Source organism: Pelophylax lessonae (assembly GCF_965119305.1).
Source record: "Pelophylax lessonae genome assembly, chromosome: 2".
NCBI classification, from domain to species: Eukaryota; Metazoa; Chordata; class Amphibia; order Anura; family Ranidae; genus Pelophylax; species Pelophylax lessonae.
Window position 1 is genome coordinate 264,168,104 of NC_138769.1, and position 15,420 is coordinate 264,183,523.

The 15,420-nt window shown below is 47.0% G+C and overlaps 1 protein-coding gene across 2 annotated transcripts in view; it reads left to right on the forward strand.

Moving 5' to 3' along the window:
- Positions 1–15,420, forward strand: part of LEMD1 (LEM domain containing 1) — a 425,098-nt gene that overhangs the window by 150,676 nt on the left and 259,002 nt on the right. For both annotated transcript variants that reach the window (XM_082247400.1, XM_082247399.1), the window contains exon 3: positions 12,901–12,992. In XM_082247400.1, the coding sequence (XP_082103526.1) occupies positions 12,901–12,992 (92 nt within the window). The remainder of the gene's footprint in view (positions 1–12,900; positions 12,993–15,420) is intronic.

Genomic DNA, 15,420 nt, shown 5'->3' on the forward strand with positions numbered 1-15,420 from the left:
GCCACAACAGGAAGAACAGAAACAGCCATCTTAGAAAAGAGAACAAAGCAAAAATTGCAATACAGATAATTGTGAAATATCTTTAATGAACCTAAGCGTGTGGTTCATCCAGTTAGGCATATAAAACACAGTTCTAATTTAAAAATCAAAACTAATACAAAATAAAAATATAATGTGCAAATTTAAACCTGCAAAGAAAGGGGGAGTCACCATACAGATTACCATAACTTTAGATGTAAATATATAAAGACAAAAAACTCCATAAAAATGTAGACCCCCAAAACATAAGCCAAAATATATAAAAAAATAAAATAAAAAAAACATTTTTTTTTCTTTTTTTCCTGCACCAACTTTCTAAGGGATAATAATGCATCAATATATAAAACAGAAAAATAAAAAATATGCTGTCCATACAGCGCTATTTAGTATCAATAAAACAACTTATGTCCCAGTCAACATTTAAGCCATAGGGGGCATAAGTATGCAACTCATAAACCTATTTCATTTCCAATTTGGATATTTTCCTAGTTTTATTACATTCTCTCCAATGGGGTTCAAGTTTATCAATACCAACAAATGAAATATCGTTAGGCTTTTTGTTATGTACATTCCTAAAATGAGCTGAAATGCTATGATCTTTATAGCCCCGTCTAATGTTAGAAACCTGTTCCCTGAGACGATCACACAAACGTCTTAGTTCTCCCAACATACTGGATCCCCCACGTACATTGGAGGGGATAATTCACATGTGTGGTATTGCATGAGATAAAGGAATCCACATCATAGGATTTATTAGTATTAGTTGAATAAAAACAGTGTCTGTTTTTGCAGTTATTACCCTGAACTCCACATTTACCGCACTTATTGCATGGAAAAAAACTTTCATAGCTGAGAAAAATGTTGGTCATCAAAGAGAGGTTCACTACATTAGGGGCTAACCTATCACGTAAATTAGTTGCCTTTCTGAAAATTACTTTAGGTTTATCAGGTAAAGAAAATGAGTTATATGTTATATACAGTATTATTACACTTCAAGCAGGCTCTCTCTCCCTGTCTAAGTCAAGCATCTACAAGACATTGGGGGAAGACACAGCGATAAGGTCGCACGGCGCCACATGCGCCAATTCCAGAATCAAAAAGGTGACTAAAAGGTGGCATTGTCCATATAGAAATGGTATCCCTTTCCGAATAATGGTGACACCAAGTCCCAAACAATCTTGCTGCTGCTCCCTATGTAGTCTGGGCAGTCGGGGGCTCCACTCTATCTTTTCCCTCGTATATCCGGAAACAACATGTATAGCTTGTTGCCCTGACACAGAGCTTATACATCTTGACCCCATATCCGGTACGCTTGCTGGGGAGATACTGTTTGAAAACAAGGCGGATAGAAAACTTAATCATGGACTCCTCAGCAAAGACCGCTTGTTGGGGCGTAAACAAAGGTGCAAATTTTTGGTTAAAGTGCTTTACGAGGGGCCGAATTTTGTGGAGCCGGTCATGTCCAGGGGTCACACCAAGGACGACAGAGTTCATTGTCATTGAAATGCATGTGCTGCAAGATTTTCTCATATCTAGCCATGGCAGCATAGAACACGGGCATATGATGAATTGGGCCAGTGGACAAATATAACCACAACTCACTAGTTTTAGTAATGCCCATGATGAGGGATAGGCCCAGAAAGGTTCTAAATTCGGAAACAGTGATATGTTTCCATGCAAATTCTCTGGCAAGGGTCAAATTTGGGTTGAAAAATTGCTTTGGTCCACAATAGATCTGTACAGATCTTCTGTGAAAAATATCATAAAACCAAGGGAAGTAAAATCCGCTATTTCCACCTGAATTCCAGGCTGGCCAGTGAATGGGGGAAATACGGGCGCTGCAGAAGTGGTGGGCTCCCAGTCTGGATTTGCAAGCACATCAGAAAGGACACTATGGGCTCTACGGGCCTGTCTTTCAATTCTTGGTAGCTGCGGGACACTACTTGTTCTAGCCACTGCACCAGCTTGAACTGCACTTATGGGACTCGCCACGTCACCAAGTGTTACTGCAGTGCTGGTTTGTACTAGGCTGCTGGTGCTCGCCAGTTCACAAGAAGGTTGAGCGGCACTAGAATGGACACTCAGCTGCGTACGAGAACCTTGCAATTGTTGCACCTCAACAACCTGGGAACAGAGTCGGGTACGCCTGACCTAAGCATGGACCACTACTCCATCGTCAGTGCTATCTGTCAGGGTGCTTCTGCTCTTTACAGGTTCAAATACTGAGCCCGATTCTGACAATGAGTCTTTACCATCACTCTTATCTATCATGCTCAATATCGTGTAGGCCTCTTCGCTAGTGTACCTCTGTTTGGACATTTTGGCCAATAAATGTATAGGTACCTAGTGTGACTCACAGGTAAAAAAGTACCTGGTTGTCAGGAACTGTTTGAACAGCTACCAAAAAATGGATCTGCTAGCTTTCGTAGAGATCAGGCCTGACTCTGCGAACGCTGCGGTTTTGTGTATTGTGTATCAGAAGTGACAGTGATCTACAGATACTGCACTTTTTGGGGGCTGGGCGCAGGGGGTAACTGCAGGTGCTGGTGCGTATCGGGGCTGATCCTGCTAACGTTGCCTTTTGGGAACACTATTCTGTACTATTGGGGATGCTAGCCTAGTTCTGATCAAAGATATTGATCCGTTCAGACACTATACTATACTAGTAATGGAAGTGTTTAGTGTGTGCATGTGTGTCACTGGCAATCAAAGGGTTACAATTTATTAGTGAATATGCCGCAGGAAATCACACTATCCTGGGTTGACGCTAACTGACGTCACCCGTGACACTAATACAGTGATCAGAAAAATGATCTGTACACTGTACTAAAGACACTGTGAAAGGGCAGTGAAGGGGTTAGCTGGGGGGCATCAGGGGATTAAACCTGTCTGGGACTGACGCTAACTGCTGCTGACACTAAAACAGTAATCCGTAAAATATCTGTACATTGTATATAGCGAAGCTGTGACAGGGCGTGAAAGGGTTTATGGGGGGAGGGGGCGATCAAGAGGTTAAATGTGCCTGTGTACTGGTGTCAGTGTAGTGCTTGTACTTACTAGCTGATGTGATCTCCTCTCACGCTGGGACCGAAAATTGCTCCAGGAGAGGTGATCACATAATTTCCTGTGCCTGTGTTTATATTACACAGCCACAGGACATTCTGGGATTCGTCAGAACCTATCAGCAGGTCCAGGCCATAAATCATTGGCCTGGACCTGTAGATTGATCGGTTCTGGAACTAATCTGATCGCCGCCGAGCGGGCACATGTGCCCCCTACCCGCAGGTGCGAGCAATGTACAGGTAATATACAGGTAAAATATGCGGCGGGTGGTCGACAACCGATTAGGTGGCCTGTAGGTTTTTCCAGGTGCATTATATACCGGTCATCTATTTCCCATTCTGCAAGGAAACATATGGATATCTCTCTGGATCAGGCCGCACATGCAGCAGCCTAGTACATCTCCAATTCGGTTTCATAAGTGAATTCCTTAGTAAAGTAAAAAGGGACCATCTAGTGCTCTTTGTACAACAATTTTATTAAAAAACTGCCAGTAAAATGCACTCACAGTAAAATAGCAAATGCTTCCAATGTAAAACAGCAGTTCAACAATGCTCACCTTACAGCCTAAGCCAGTGAGACAGAAATCCCCATTCTCCCGGCGGCACAGATCCACTCCGATAGGGTGATGTCGTCCCAGGTAAACTCCACCTAAAGCATAAAATAAACAAATACAAATGGGGATCTCTGGATGAATTCTAGGTTATTTATGGTTGACTAAACGTACACAGAGTTTAAAAGGAACAGGATGATTTGTGAAATAAAGCAGGGTCTCTGCTTTCAGAAAATACGCTTTTTCTTTGTTTTTGTTTTTTTGGGGGGGGGGGGGGTACAGTAATTTCTATAAAAAAAAAAAATGCAGATTTTAAATGCATGCAAAAAAAAAAAATAGAAAATTGCACTGGTAGACAAGTGATTAGAGGAGAGGTATAGTATGATTTTCATATAGATCAGTTCTGCACACCTGTGACCTGTTTTCAGCTAAAGCGTGGTGTTAACTGATGTCACAGACCAAGCTTTAAAAAGATCCCTCCCAGAAGTCTGGACTGGCAACTGGCTCAGCCTCTCAGCAATCCACGAAGAGCCTGAGCCAGCCGCTTCTGCCCCCTCCACAGCCCTGTGCTCCAGTAAGCACTGGAGGGGCAGAGCAGAGAGTCCGTGACTGACAGTCACCAGCTCTCTGCAGACTGAGGCCCGAGAGCTGCGCAATCAGTGGTGTTTGATTGTAGTTCTCAGTCTTAGAGGCAGCAGGGAACAGCTGCAGCCTTCTAGGTGAGTGAATTTTTTATTTTTCTAAAAAGCCATACTTTTCTTTTGAAGCTTTCATGCACATATTTGAAACCTGGGGAGAGTAATGAAGTTTAGCAACTTGATCCTTTGTAGCAGTTGATTATTGCAGTTGCATATGTGCACAATAATATGAACTGTATTCAAAGTGTAACTAAACCCAGACACAAAAATGTATTCTATATTGTATCTTACTAATCATTGGATTTGGTGGCTGCATTTGTTTTCCATTTTTTTCCAAGCTTTTACTACTTTGGTTTATCTGGTGATTGGAAAGTAACACAACTCCTGTATTAGGGTGATTACATTAATTCCTGCACTATATCAATGCAGGAGTACCCTTGGACAGTGATATTGTCAATCAGTGGAGAGGGTAGTGTTAAAGTGATTGTAAACACAATTTCTTGAAATGCCAATCAGGTTTTTACTTACCTGTTCTGTGGTCAGCCCTGATGCTCCTCTTCTTGAATCTACACTGGCACTTAATGGCTCTTCCTTTTCTCCCTGTGATACCATAGGAAGCAGCCTCCTACCATGACACACCTGTAGGCTCGATCCTAAGCCACGCTGCCTGTGTCCATAGACTGCGCGCCTCGCTCCCGAGACACACAAAGCGTGGCTCTACCTTTACCCCTCTCCGTCCTTACTGGCTGCGATTGACAGCTGCTGTTCCTGTGCATGTTGCTGGATTAAGATTGGGCTCAAGTAAGTATAAGGCGGGGGGACTGCACTCAGGTTTTTTTTTTTTTTTTACCCTAATGCAGAGAATGCATTAAGGTAAAAAAACCTCCAGCCTTTAGAATGACTTTAGGGTAAAAAATGTTTAGGCTTTAGAACCACTTTAAATAGATTTAGATAGACTATACATATGCAACTAACTAACACTTATTAAGCAGTATTTTTTTTTCTTCTTTTGGGATAAATGTTTTACATTAATAAAACATGACCATTGCAACCCCCCCCGTCAGTGTTAAATGCTTGGTCTCAACCCTTTTAACAGTCACTTTTGCTGGATAGTTTGAGCTGTTAAAGAAACTTGAAAAACAAAAAAAAATATTTCTCTTACGTCCTCCGACAGTCGCCGCCTCTTCATATTCGTCACATATGGGTATTAGACTTTGCTCCGAAGGAGTAGCTAGGCAACAGAATATGTTAACATTAAAGCTTTTAACATATCCCACCCTCAAGGGGTGGTCCCCTCAGTCAATACCCTCCTACTTCCTGCAACCATATCTCAGTTTTAATGTCTAGCTTGTCAGGAGTGGCTGGCTCTCTCTGTGCTGGGGCTTTGTGCCCCAGACTCTTTCTTCTTTTTTGATTTTTTGTTTGAGTTTTCTCTCTACCTTTACTTAGCTGTTCTTTTTGTCAGCTTTAGTTAGTTCTTCGGATGAAGAGGATCATGCGGGCTGGGTCTCGGGCTGATCCCCCTGGTCGCAGGTCGTGGGTCAGTGGCTTCCCAGCCTGCCATCGAGCGTTCAGCCAGGTAACGCTCCTGGCACAGTGAACGACCCATCCCTGTTCAGTGCAGGGATGATTGGTGAGGTGGCTACCTCACTGGACGCTGTGCGGTTTCTTAACCCCCATTCTGTGCGTCTTGTATGCGACTCTCCCTGCCTCATGTGCAGCGGCTTGTTCGCCTGTGCGGGTCCCCCACGCCATTGTGAGGTAAGTGTATTTATGTGGGGACCTGTCTGTCTGGGGGGGTGTCAGTCTGGGACTGTGTAACCTGCCTCTATTCACACTGTTTGTCTCCCTATCTCTCGGCTGCATGCTGTGGGCTGCAAGGGGGGGGGGAGCTGTGTGACACTGTGTGTGTCAGCCTTGTCAGTGTGTGAAGCTGTGTGCTGTGGGGCATGTTTTGTGGCATGTTTGGGCATTATACAGCGATCGCTGCGGCGATCTGACATGTTTTTTTATATACAGACATGTGTGCATTACTGTACTGTGGAGCGGCGGTTTCGGCGCCAAACGGCGCCATTTTGCCTACACTCGCTCCGGCCGCATGTTCTACATGCATGGCGGCCATTTTCTTGTAGCCTCCCATAGGCTTTCATAGAGCGCCCTGGCAGCATCACTTCCTCTTCTCCAGGAACACCGATCGAGGCGGCAGCAGCAGCGGCGAGGGTCTCCTCAGGTTATATCCTCCCTATCCATTGCCTGTGTCAGTTTTATTGTCCCTGTGGGGGTCTCATTGTGCTTGTGTGTGGTGCGGTGGGCTGCGCTCGCCGCGCGTGTTAAAGGGGCAGTTAACCCTTTATTATCCGGCATTTGTTATAGGGGCAATGGATTCTCAGGAGGGCAAATTTCCTACCGCCTTGGTGGAAAGCCAGGGGACCGCTGTTTCCCCCCCAGGGGGGGATTTAGCCACTATTGTGGCTGGCCTTGCTGCTCAGGTGCAGATGCTGGTGGCTGCTCAATCTACTAAAAGACCCAGAGTTGTTCTTTCCTCTGTTTCTGAGGGTGAAGGTGATGGGGTTGTTATGGCGGGGGCCTCCTTATCGGGGTCCCGCTCCTCCCTGGATCTAGTGGGGTCCGAGGTGGAGGCTGAAGTTGAAGGGGTTAATTCTCCCCCTGGCTCGCCTGAAGAGCTTGCAATCATGGATGAATTGATTGCTTCCATAAAACAAACGCTGCGTTTGCAGGATGAAGTGTGTCCCCCCGCTGCCTTGGCGGCTTATGGGACGCAGAGAAAACGCAGGGCGCCGCAGGTTTTTCCCTGCAATGATGATTTTCAGCGCGCTGTTAAGGAACAATGGCGCAATCTGCGCAAACCTTTTGCTGTACCAAGTAGGTTCAAGCTGCGTTATCCTTTCTCGCCTTCCACTGATGAAAGGTGGTGTGTGCCACCCCCAGTGGATCACGCAATTGCGGTTTTAAACAAATCCACTGCGATTCCTGCAGAGGATTCCCCTGTGTTCCGTGATGCCACAGATAGGAGATTGGAGTCTCTTGCCCGTCATACTTATTCTGTTACGGGTTCTATGCTTAAGGCTCTGTTTGCCTCTCTCATGGCGGCCCAGGCGGTCGCAAGTTGGACGCAGATGCTTAGGCGCGTCCTAGTGGCCGATTCGGCCTCGCCGGCGACCCTGGATATGGTGGATCAAATCCACCAGGGTGTCATGTATCTGTGTGATGCGGACTTGGACCTAGTCCCGTTGGCTGCACGTGTGCACAGCGTGGCGGTGTTGTCTCGCCGCCTGGTTTGGTTGAAATGTTGGTCGGTGGACCAGTCTTCACGTAAGACCTTAGCCAATCTGCCTTATGATGGGTCTCGCCTTTTTGGGGAGTCCTTGGATGTGTTGATTAAGGGGATCACCGGAGGTAAGAGCACTCTCTTGCCCCATTTCCCCAAGGCTAAGGGGGCTTCTGGGAAGAAGCATGCTAATTTTCGGCCCCCTCAGGGGTCCTTTCGTGCCTTTCGGTCGCACTACAAGGGCAAACCGTTCAAAGGTCAAGGCTCTCAGAAGAAGCCCTGGTCTGGAAAACAGAAGTCCGGTCAATCCGGATCCGCAGCCCATAACAGTGCGGCCTGAAGGGGCGCCCTCACCCAGTTTTGGGGTGGGGGACGCTTGCTCGGTTTTCTTCAGCCCTGGTTGGCCCGCGTGCGGGACAGATGGGTTCAGGAGATCGTTCGATCTGGTTACAAGATCGAGTTTCTCTCTCGGCCGGAGAGCAGATTTTTTCCCTCAAATCTTCAACTGTCTCCAGAGCGTTTACGGGACCTGCACCTGGCGGTGCGGGACCTGAGGGCTCAGGGAGTGGTAGTTCCGGTGCCTCATCGGGACAGATTTCGGGGGTTTTATTCCTATCTGTTCACCGTGCCCAGAAAGGAGGGCAAGGTTCGTCCAATTCTGGACTTGAAGGCTCTGAACCGCTCTGTGCGGGTTCGCAAGTTTCGCATGGAATCCCTGCGGTCGGTGGTGGCTGCCCTGGTTCCGGGGGAATTCATGGCCTCCATCGATTTGAAGGATGCGTATCTTCACATCCCCATTTTCGAGGGTCACCAGAGGTACCTTCGATTTGCCATTGCGGAGGATCACTACCAGTTCGTGGCGTTGCCTTTTGGTGCTTGTACCGGTTCTGGCATTATTGAGGGCCCAGGGCATTTCTGTCCTGGGGTATCTGGACGACATTCTGGTTCGGTCTGCGACCAGCCAGGGTCTGGAGAAGGACCTGTCTGTCACGATGCAAACTCTGCAGGAGTTTGGTTGGACGATAAATTTTCCAAAGTCGACACTGAGTCCGTCGGTTCGTCTTCCCTACCTGGGAATGATTCTGGACTCGGTGCAGGCGAAGGTCTTCCTGCCGGAAGACAAGCTCAGTACTCTTCAGGAGGAAGTCAGGTCCCTCAGGGACGTTCCGCACTCGTCTCTGCGGACGTGCATGAGATGTCTGGGATTGATGGTCTCGGCCTTCGAGGCGATTCCCTTCGCCCAGTTTCACACGCGGGGTCTCCAAGCGGAGATCCTGTCCAGGTGGGACGGGCGACCTCAATCTCTGGATCTTCAAATCTCGTTGAGTCATCGCACCAGAAGAGACCTTCTGTGGTGGCTCCAGTCCCCGATGGTGTCCGGGGGCAAGTCGTTTCGTCCTGTCTCGTGGACGGTGATCACCACGGATGCCAGCCTGTCGGGCTGGGGTGGTGTTCTGGGCGTTCTGTCCGCCCAGGGAACTTGGTCGGAGGGGGAGTCTTCCCTTCCGATCAACATTCTGGAATTGCGTGCGATAAGTCTCTGTCTTCATCGCTGGACGGACCGGCTGCAGGGCTGCCCGGTTCGGGTGCAGACGGACAATGCCACGGCGGTGGCCTACATCAACCACCAAGGGGGCACCAGGAGTGCCCGAGCGGCTCGAGAAGTGGCCGACATTCTGTCTTGGGCCGAGACTCATGTCCCGGCGATAACGGCGGTTCACATTCCGGGGGTGGAGAACTGGCAGGCGGACTATCTGAGTCGCCAGACCCTGGATCAGGGGGAATGGTCTCTCCACCCGGCTGTCTTCCAGATGTTGTGCGCGAAGTGGGGTCTTCCAGATGTGGACCTGTTCGCGTCTCGTCTCAACAACAAGGTGAGAAGGTTCGTGGCAAGGACGCGCGACCCTCGGGCAGACGCGTCGGACGCGTTAGTGGCCCCGTGGCATCAGTACAGGCTGATGTACGCGTTTCCACCGATTCAGTTGCTGTCCAGGTTCCTTCGCAGGTTACACTCGGAACGCAGCACGGTGATTCTTGTGGCACCGGACTGGCCTCGCCGGTCCTGGTACGCAGACCTCGTGAATCTGGCGGTCGACGCCCCGTGGCGTCTGCCTCTTCGAGACGATCTCCTGTCTCAAGGACCGATATTCCATCCTGCTTTACAGTCGCTGGCTTTGACGGCCTGGCTGTTGAGACCGAGGTCCTGAAGGAGAAGGGTCTCTCCCCAGAGGTCGTTCATACTTTGATCAACGCGAGAAAGTCTTCCTCGGGGAAGGTTTATTACCGTACTTGGAAGGCCTATTTTGCCTGGTGTGAGTCCAGGGGGTTTTCACCCCGCACTTACTCGGTTTCCCGAGTGCTGTCCTTCCTTCAAACGGGTGTCGATCAGCGTTTGGCGCTGGCTACAATAAAGGGTCAGGTGTCTGCACTGGCCGTTCTGTTTCAATGTCCCGTGGCTTCCAACTCCTTGGTTGGCACTTTTGTTCAGGGTGTGCGGCATCTGGTTCCTCCTAGGAGGGATCCTTTGCCCCCTTGGGACTTGAATCTCGTTCTGTCTGTGTTGCAACGTGCTCCTTTTGAACAGATCAGGGAGATCTCGTTGTCTATGTTGTCCAAAAAGGTCGCCTTTTTGGTGGCGATCACTTCGGCTCGCAGAGTGTCGGAGCTGGCAGCTTTGTCCTGCAAGTCTCCGTATCTGGTTGTTCATTTGGATAAGGTGGTCTTGCGACCTAATCCTTCTTTTCTTCCGAAACGAGTTTCGGAATTCCATCTTAATGAGGATATTGTCTTGCCTTCGCTGTGCGCGAAGCCTAAACATCCAAAGGAGGTGAGATTACATTCTCTGGATGTTGTTCGGGCGGTAAGGGTTTACCTTAAATCGACTGAGTCTTTTCGAAAGACGGATTCCTTGTTTGTTCTTCCAGAGGGTCCTCGGAAGGGCATGGCGGCGTCGGCCTCTACCATCGCCAAATGGATCAGGCAGACCATTGAATAGGCCTATGCTTTGCAGGGGAAGGTTCCCCCTGTGCCTGTGAAGGCGCACTCTACTAGATCTCTGAGTACGTCTTGGGCCTGTCGTCATGGGGCTTCTGTGGCCCAGGTGTGCAAGGCGGCGACTTGGTCGACCGTGCACACTTTCACAAAATTCTACAAAGTAGATGTTCAGGCATCTGCGGATGCTTCCTTTGGCCGCAAGGTTCTTAGTGCGGCGGTTCCCTAGGGTCCCTTGTGGGGACCGCTGGCTGTTGGGATAAGTTTTTTATCCCCTGGTTATTTGTTTTTTCCTGGGTTGTTGCTCCTGTTGAGCACCTGTTTTTTCCTGTTGCCCAGCTGGGTTCCTTCCTTTGGTAAGGTTCCTTTCTTTGATGCGGAGACTGCGTTGCCTTTTCGGCGCGGATGCGTTTCCCACCCCTCATGTTTGCACTGCTTTGGGACGTCCCCATATGTGACGAATATGAAGAGGCGGCGACTGTCGGAGGACGTAAGAGAAAACGGAATTTTTGTAAAATCTTACCTGTAAAATTCCTTTCTCTGAGCCCTCCGACAGTCGCCGCCCCCGCCCCTCTTTTGGGGTTTGGTTGTATACTCTACTGCTATTCCACTAAAACTGAGATATGGTTGCAGGAAGTAGGAGGGTATTGACTGAGGGGACCACCCCTTGAGGGTGGGATATGTTAAAAGCTTTAATGTTAACATATTCTGTTGCCTAGCTACTCCTTCGGAGCAAAGTCTAATACCCATATGTGACGAATATGAAGAGGCGGCGACTGTCGGAGGACTCAGAGAAAGGAATTTTACAGGTAAGATTTTACAAAAATTCCGTTTTTTTGTAATTTTCGTCAGCTGCATGTTTTTTTAGTAATGAAAACTAAAGGAAAATAAAATTCAAATTCAGTCAATATATGAAAACTATGATAAAAAATCTATTCAAATTTTTGTCAACAAATGAAAACGGAATGACAATGTGTAGGAGGGACGTTTACCCACCTGAACCTCTGTTAAAGTCCTAGCCCGCTGACAAGCCGTATTGGTGAGTGACACTGGCTCCCTCTGGATCCCTCTGTCTGCCTGGTGCCTGGGAATTCTGGAACAATGCCCTGCAAACCACGTGGTGAGTGTCTCCCCTCCCAGTCAGGTAGCAGTTCTTGGCACTGTATAAAAAAACAACCTCCCCTGATCAGTTCTTTGCCCTGTGCACTCCCTCACTACCATTTACTTCTCCACCCCCACTACATGCTATTAGATTTTTACTCCAGGAGTATATAACCAGTTTGGAAGTTCTAGAGAAATGCCTAAATACGCTACAATTTAACTAAATCCATTCGATTTTAGTCGAATAAAATATACTGAAAATTTTAGACCACTAAAATACAAATACTTAAATTCAGATTACTAAAATATAACTAAAACTAAAATGGCATTTACGTCAAAGGACTATGCCTAAAACTAAATCTAAATTTGATGTCAAAATTTAGACGGTTGTGTTAATCCTAGTGACAGACTGTATCATATGTAATTTTTCATTTTGGCCATAGTGTCACTTTTAATTAACAATAACTGGATACTTGCACAACTTTATCAATTCTATTGGTTGCTGTTAACACAAATGGACATTTGTACATTTTAAATTATACTGGTCATTGCCGGTTATCATGGAAGGACTAGTGGATTGCTATATATGATCTTTTGGATTTTGTACCTTGACATATTTTATTAGGTTGCACACAGGAGCGCTTCTTTACATATACATATCATTATTTTCTTGATTTCTATTACTATCATATATCCAGTAAGATTTTCTGATTTTGATTTTTATTCACACAAATCATTTTGACCTGCATTTGGGTGCAGTCAGTTTAGCTGTGTTTAAAGAAAATAGAATTGTGTGTCCAGGATCTGATTAAAACTCTAAACCCAGGTAAAAGCAAGAAAAGGTGATCCAGGAAGCATAAAAGTTGTTTATACCTTCTAAATGATTACTCCTGTGTTTAGAAAGCTAAACAGAGTACCAGTATGAATGAGGCCTAAAGGACACAAGTTCCCCACCCTTCTGTGTTTGAGATCTACTCGTATTACTGCTTTTCTACTAAACTAATACATGATGGGAGAGGGAGGTTATGCTTGCTTGTTTGCCAGTATCCAATTTAATTCTCATTTAGGCAGTAGTATAACCCAATTGTCTCTAATTTTACTTCTGAGCATGTCAATTAATGAATGCTAAGACATAGATTTTACGGTAAGTACACAAATCCTGTTTGGTTATTCAGCCTGTCTGTAATGTTACTGCATTGCTTTTTGTTTTTTTTTTTTTTCTTCTACAGGCGCTCAGTTTAAAGGCATGGCTGGATTGGGAAATGAGGTCCGTTGTGATGGTGAAGATGGTGCCATTTTGAAAAACTACAGCCGCACCAATGTAAGTCTCTTGTAGAATTGTTTAATATCCACAGGATAGTGTCATGTTTTTAAAAAATTTGCAAAGGGAAGCTATAACATATATTTCTCTTGCGTCCTCCGACAGTCGCCGCCCACTCATACAGTCTTCACTTATGGGGTATTGACTTCCTCTCCTTAGGAGTAGCTAGGCAAAAGACTTGTTAAAACAAAAGCATTTACATACACACCCATGGGGGCTGTCCCACTGGTCCAATACCCCTCCTGCAATAGCCATCCCAGCTCAGTTTGTCTTCTGCCTAGTTCAGGAGTAGTCAGGCTTCCCTGTGCTGAGGCTACAGTCTCAGCCTTTTTTTCTTCTATTTTATGATTTTATTTTCTGAAAATGTAATTTTTTCTTTGCATTACTAGCTGTTTATTTTGTCAGCATTAGTCGGATCTTCGGATGAAGACGGCGTTTGCGGAGCTGGGAATCAGACTGGCCGTCCTGGTTCTCCAGGACAGAGGGCCTGATGGAATCCCAGCCCGCCATCGAGCGTTTAATAGGCTATGCGTTCGCCCTGGCCTCACAAACGACCCATCCCTGTCCTCTGGGATGCAGCCTTGTGAGGTGGCTACCTCACCGGACACATGCACGGTTCGCCCGTGCACTCCTGGTGTCCTGCGTTTTTGGCTGACGGCACTCCCCTGCCATCTGTGGGTGGGCGGTTTCCCGTTTGATATGAGGCACCCCACGCCATCGGGTACAGGTAAGTACACTGTGTGGGGCCTCTGTCTGCGGTCGGCAGTCCTGTGTGTCTGTGGTGTCCCCTATGTCTGTGCGTTTTGTGCCCCTGATCCCGGTCCCTGCATGGGTTTTTTTTCACAGCCAGCGCTGTGTGGGGTTTTGGGGGATCCCTCTCCTGTGTCACTTGAGGGTGCTTGGAGTTACAGACACGTGAGGCGACCGCTGCAGGGTTAAAAACCGCCGGTCCGATATGGTCCGATATGGGGACGTGGTCTGAGAGAGGTGGAGATGTGAGGACGTGTGTCTGGTGAGCTCCCGACCTCTCCCTCGCCGGCCCGACCCAGCACGCCAGAGACCATACCGGCATGCAGGCAGGAAACCGGGCAAAGACTAGACCTACAACCCGCTCCACTACTGACGTGAACGAGGACAAACTACGAGGAAGTCAGGGGATATCCAGCAATTTTTCCCCCAACTGCAGACACGTACTGCCGAATCAAAGATGGCGGCGACACATGGAGGACCGCAAAACAAACACAGAAAGCGCAGAGAAATCGATGAAGCCAAAAACAATCATTGTATCAAGAGGTGAAAACGGAGCAGAAATAGACCAAGGCACCAAGGAAAGCCCTGAGATTAAGGAGCTGTTAAAAGCACTGCCTACCAGAGTAGAAATAGAAGCCTTGATAATGCGGCTGGAGGAAGCACACTCATGGGATATACAGGAGGTCCGAGCTGAGATGGCACAATTGTCAGATAAGGTAACGGCAGGGGAAACAAATCTGGCAACTACAGTGGACTGGGTTACAAGAATAGAGCAATCTACAGATATACTCTTTGACACAACAACTAGCCTGCAGCTTCATATTGAAGATCTGGAAGACAGGAGCCGCAGAGGTTATTTGAAAATTAGAGGGCTACCCGAATCGGAGGGGGGGGGGGGGGGGAGAGATCTACAAGATAAGGTGAGAGGAATCTTTTATAAAGTACTAGGTCTTACCGCCCCCCCCCGGCAGTCCCTCTGGATATAGACAGAGTTCACAGAGTGACAAATACCAGATATATTGACTCAAATAGACCCAGAGACATTATTTGAAAGGTGCATTATTACACACAGAAGGAGGAAATTCTTCGGAAAGCCTGGGACATGGGAACAATTGAATCAGAAGGTTCTAGGGTGAAGATTCTACCAGACTTATCCAGAGCCACCTTATACCGGAGATCCCTGTTACGACTGGTATTAGAGGTGGCCAAACGATATGGCTATAGGTACCGATGGGGATACCCACTGGCTGTGACTTAATAAAGATAGGGATACATATACCCTTCGTACACCTTCAGATTTACCTGGACTGTTCAAATTTTTTAAAACAGAGCCTATAAAAGTTGATAACTGGTTGACAAATTTGCCCAAGGTATCAGGCCGTTTAAACTGGAGGATGAAAGATGGCCCTGAGAGGGAGGGAGTTTGAATAATTCTGTAATACGACCAATTTTTTTTTTTTTATGCTGAGAAAGAGTGGAAAAGATAACTACTTGGGCTACATAAGATGGCTGGGAAACTAGATGAAACCATCAAGATATATTTTTTTTTTCCCTTTGTTTTTTTTTGTATTTTTGGGAAGAATTATGAATGGACATATTGAGAATGAGACTTCTCTACCTTCCTTCTACCACATTTTTATGTTTATTTTTCTGGTGAAAGATTTTGAAATTGGAGACT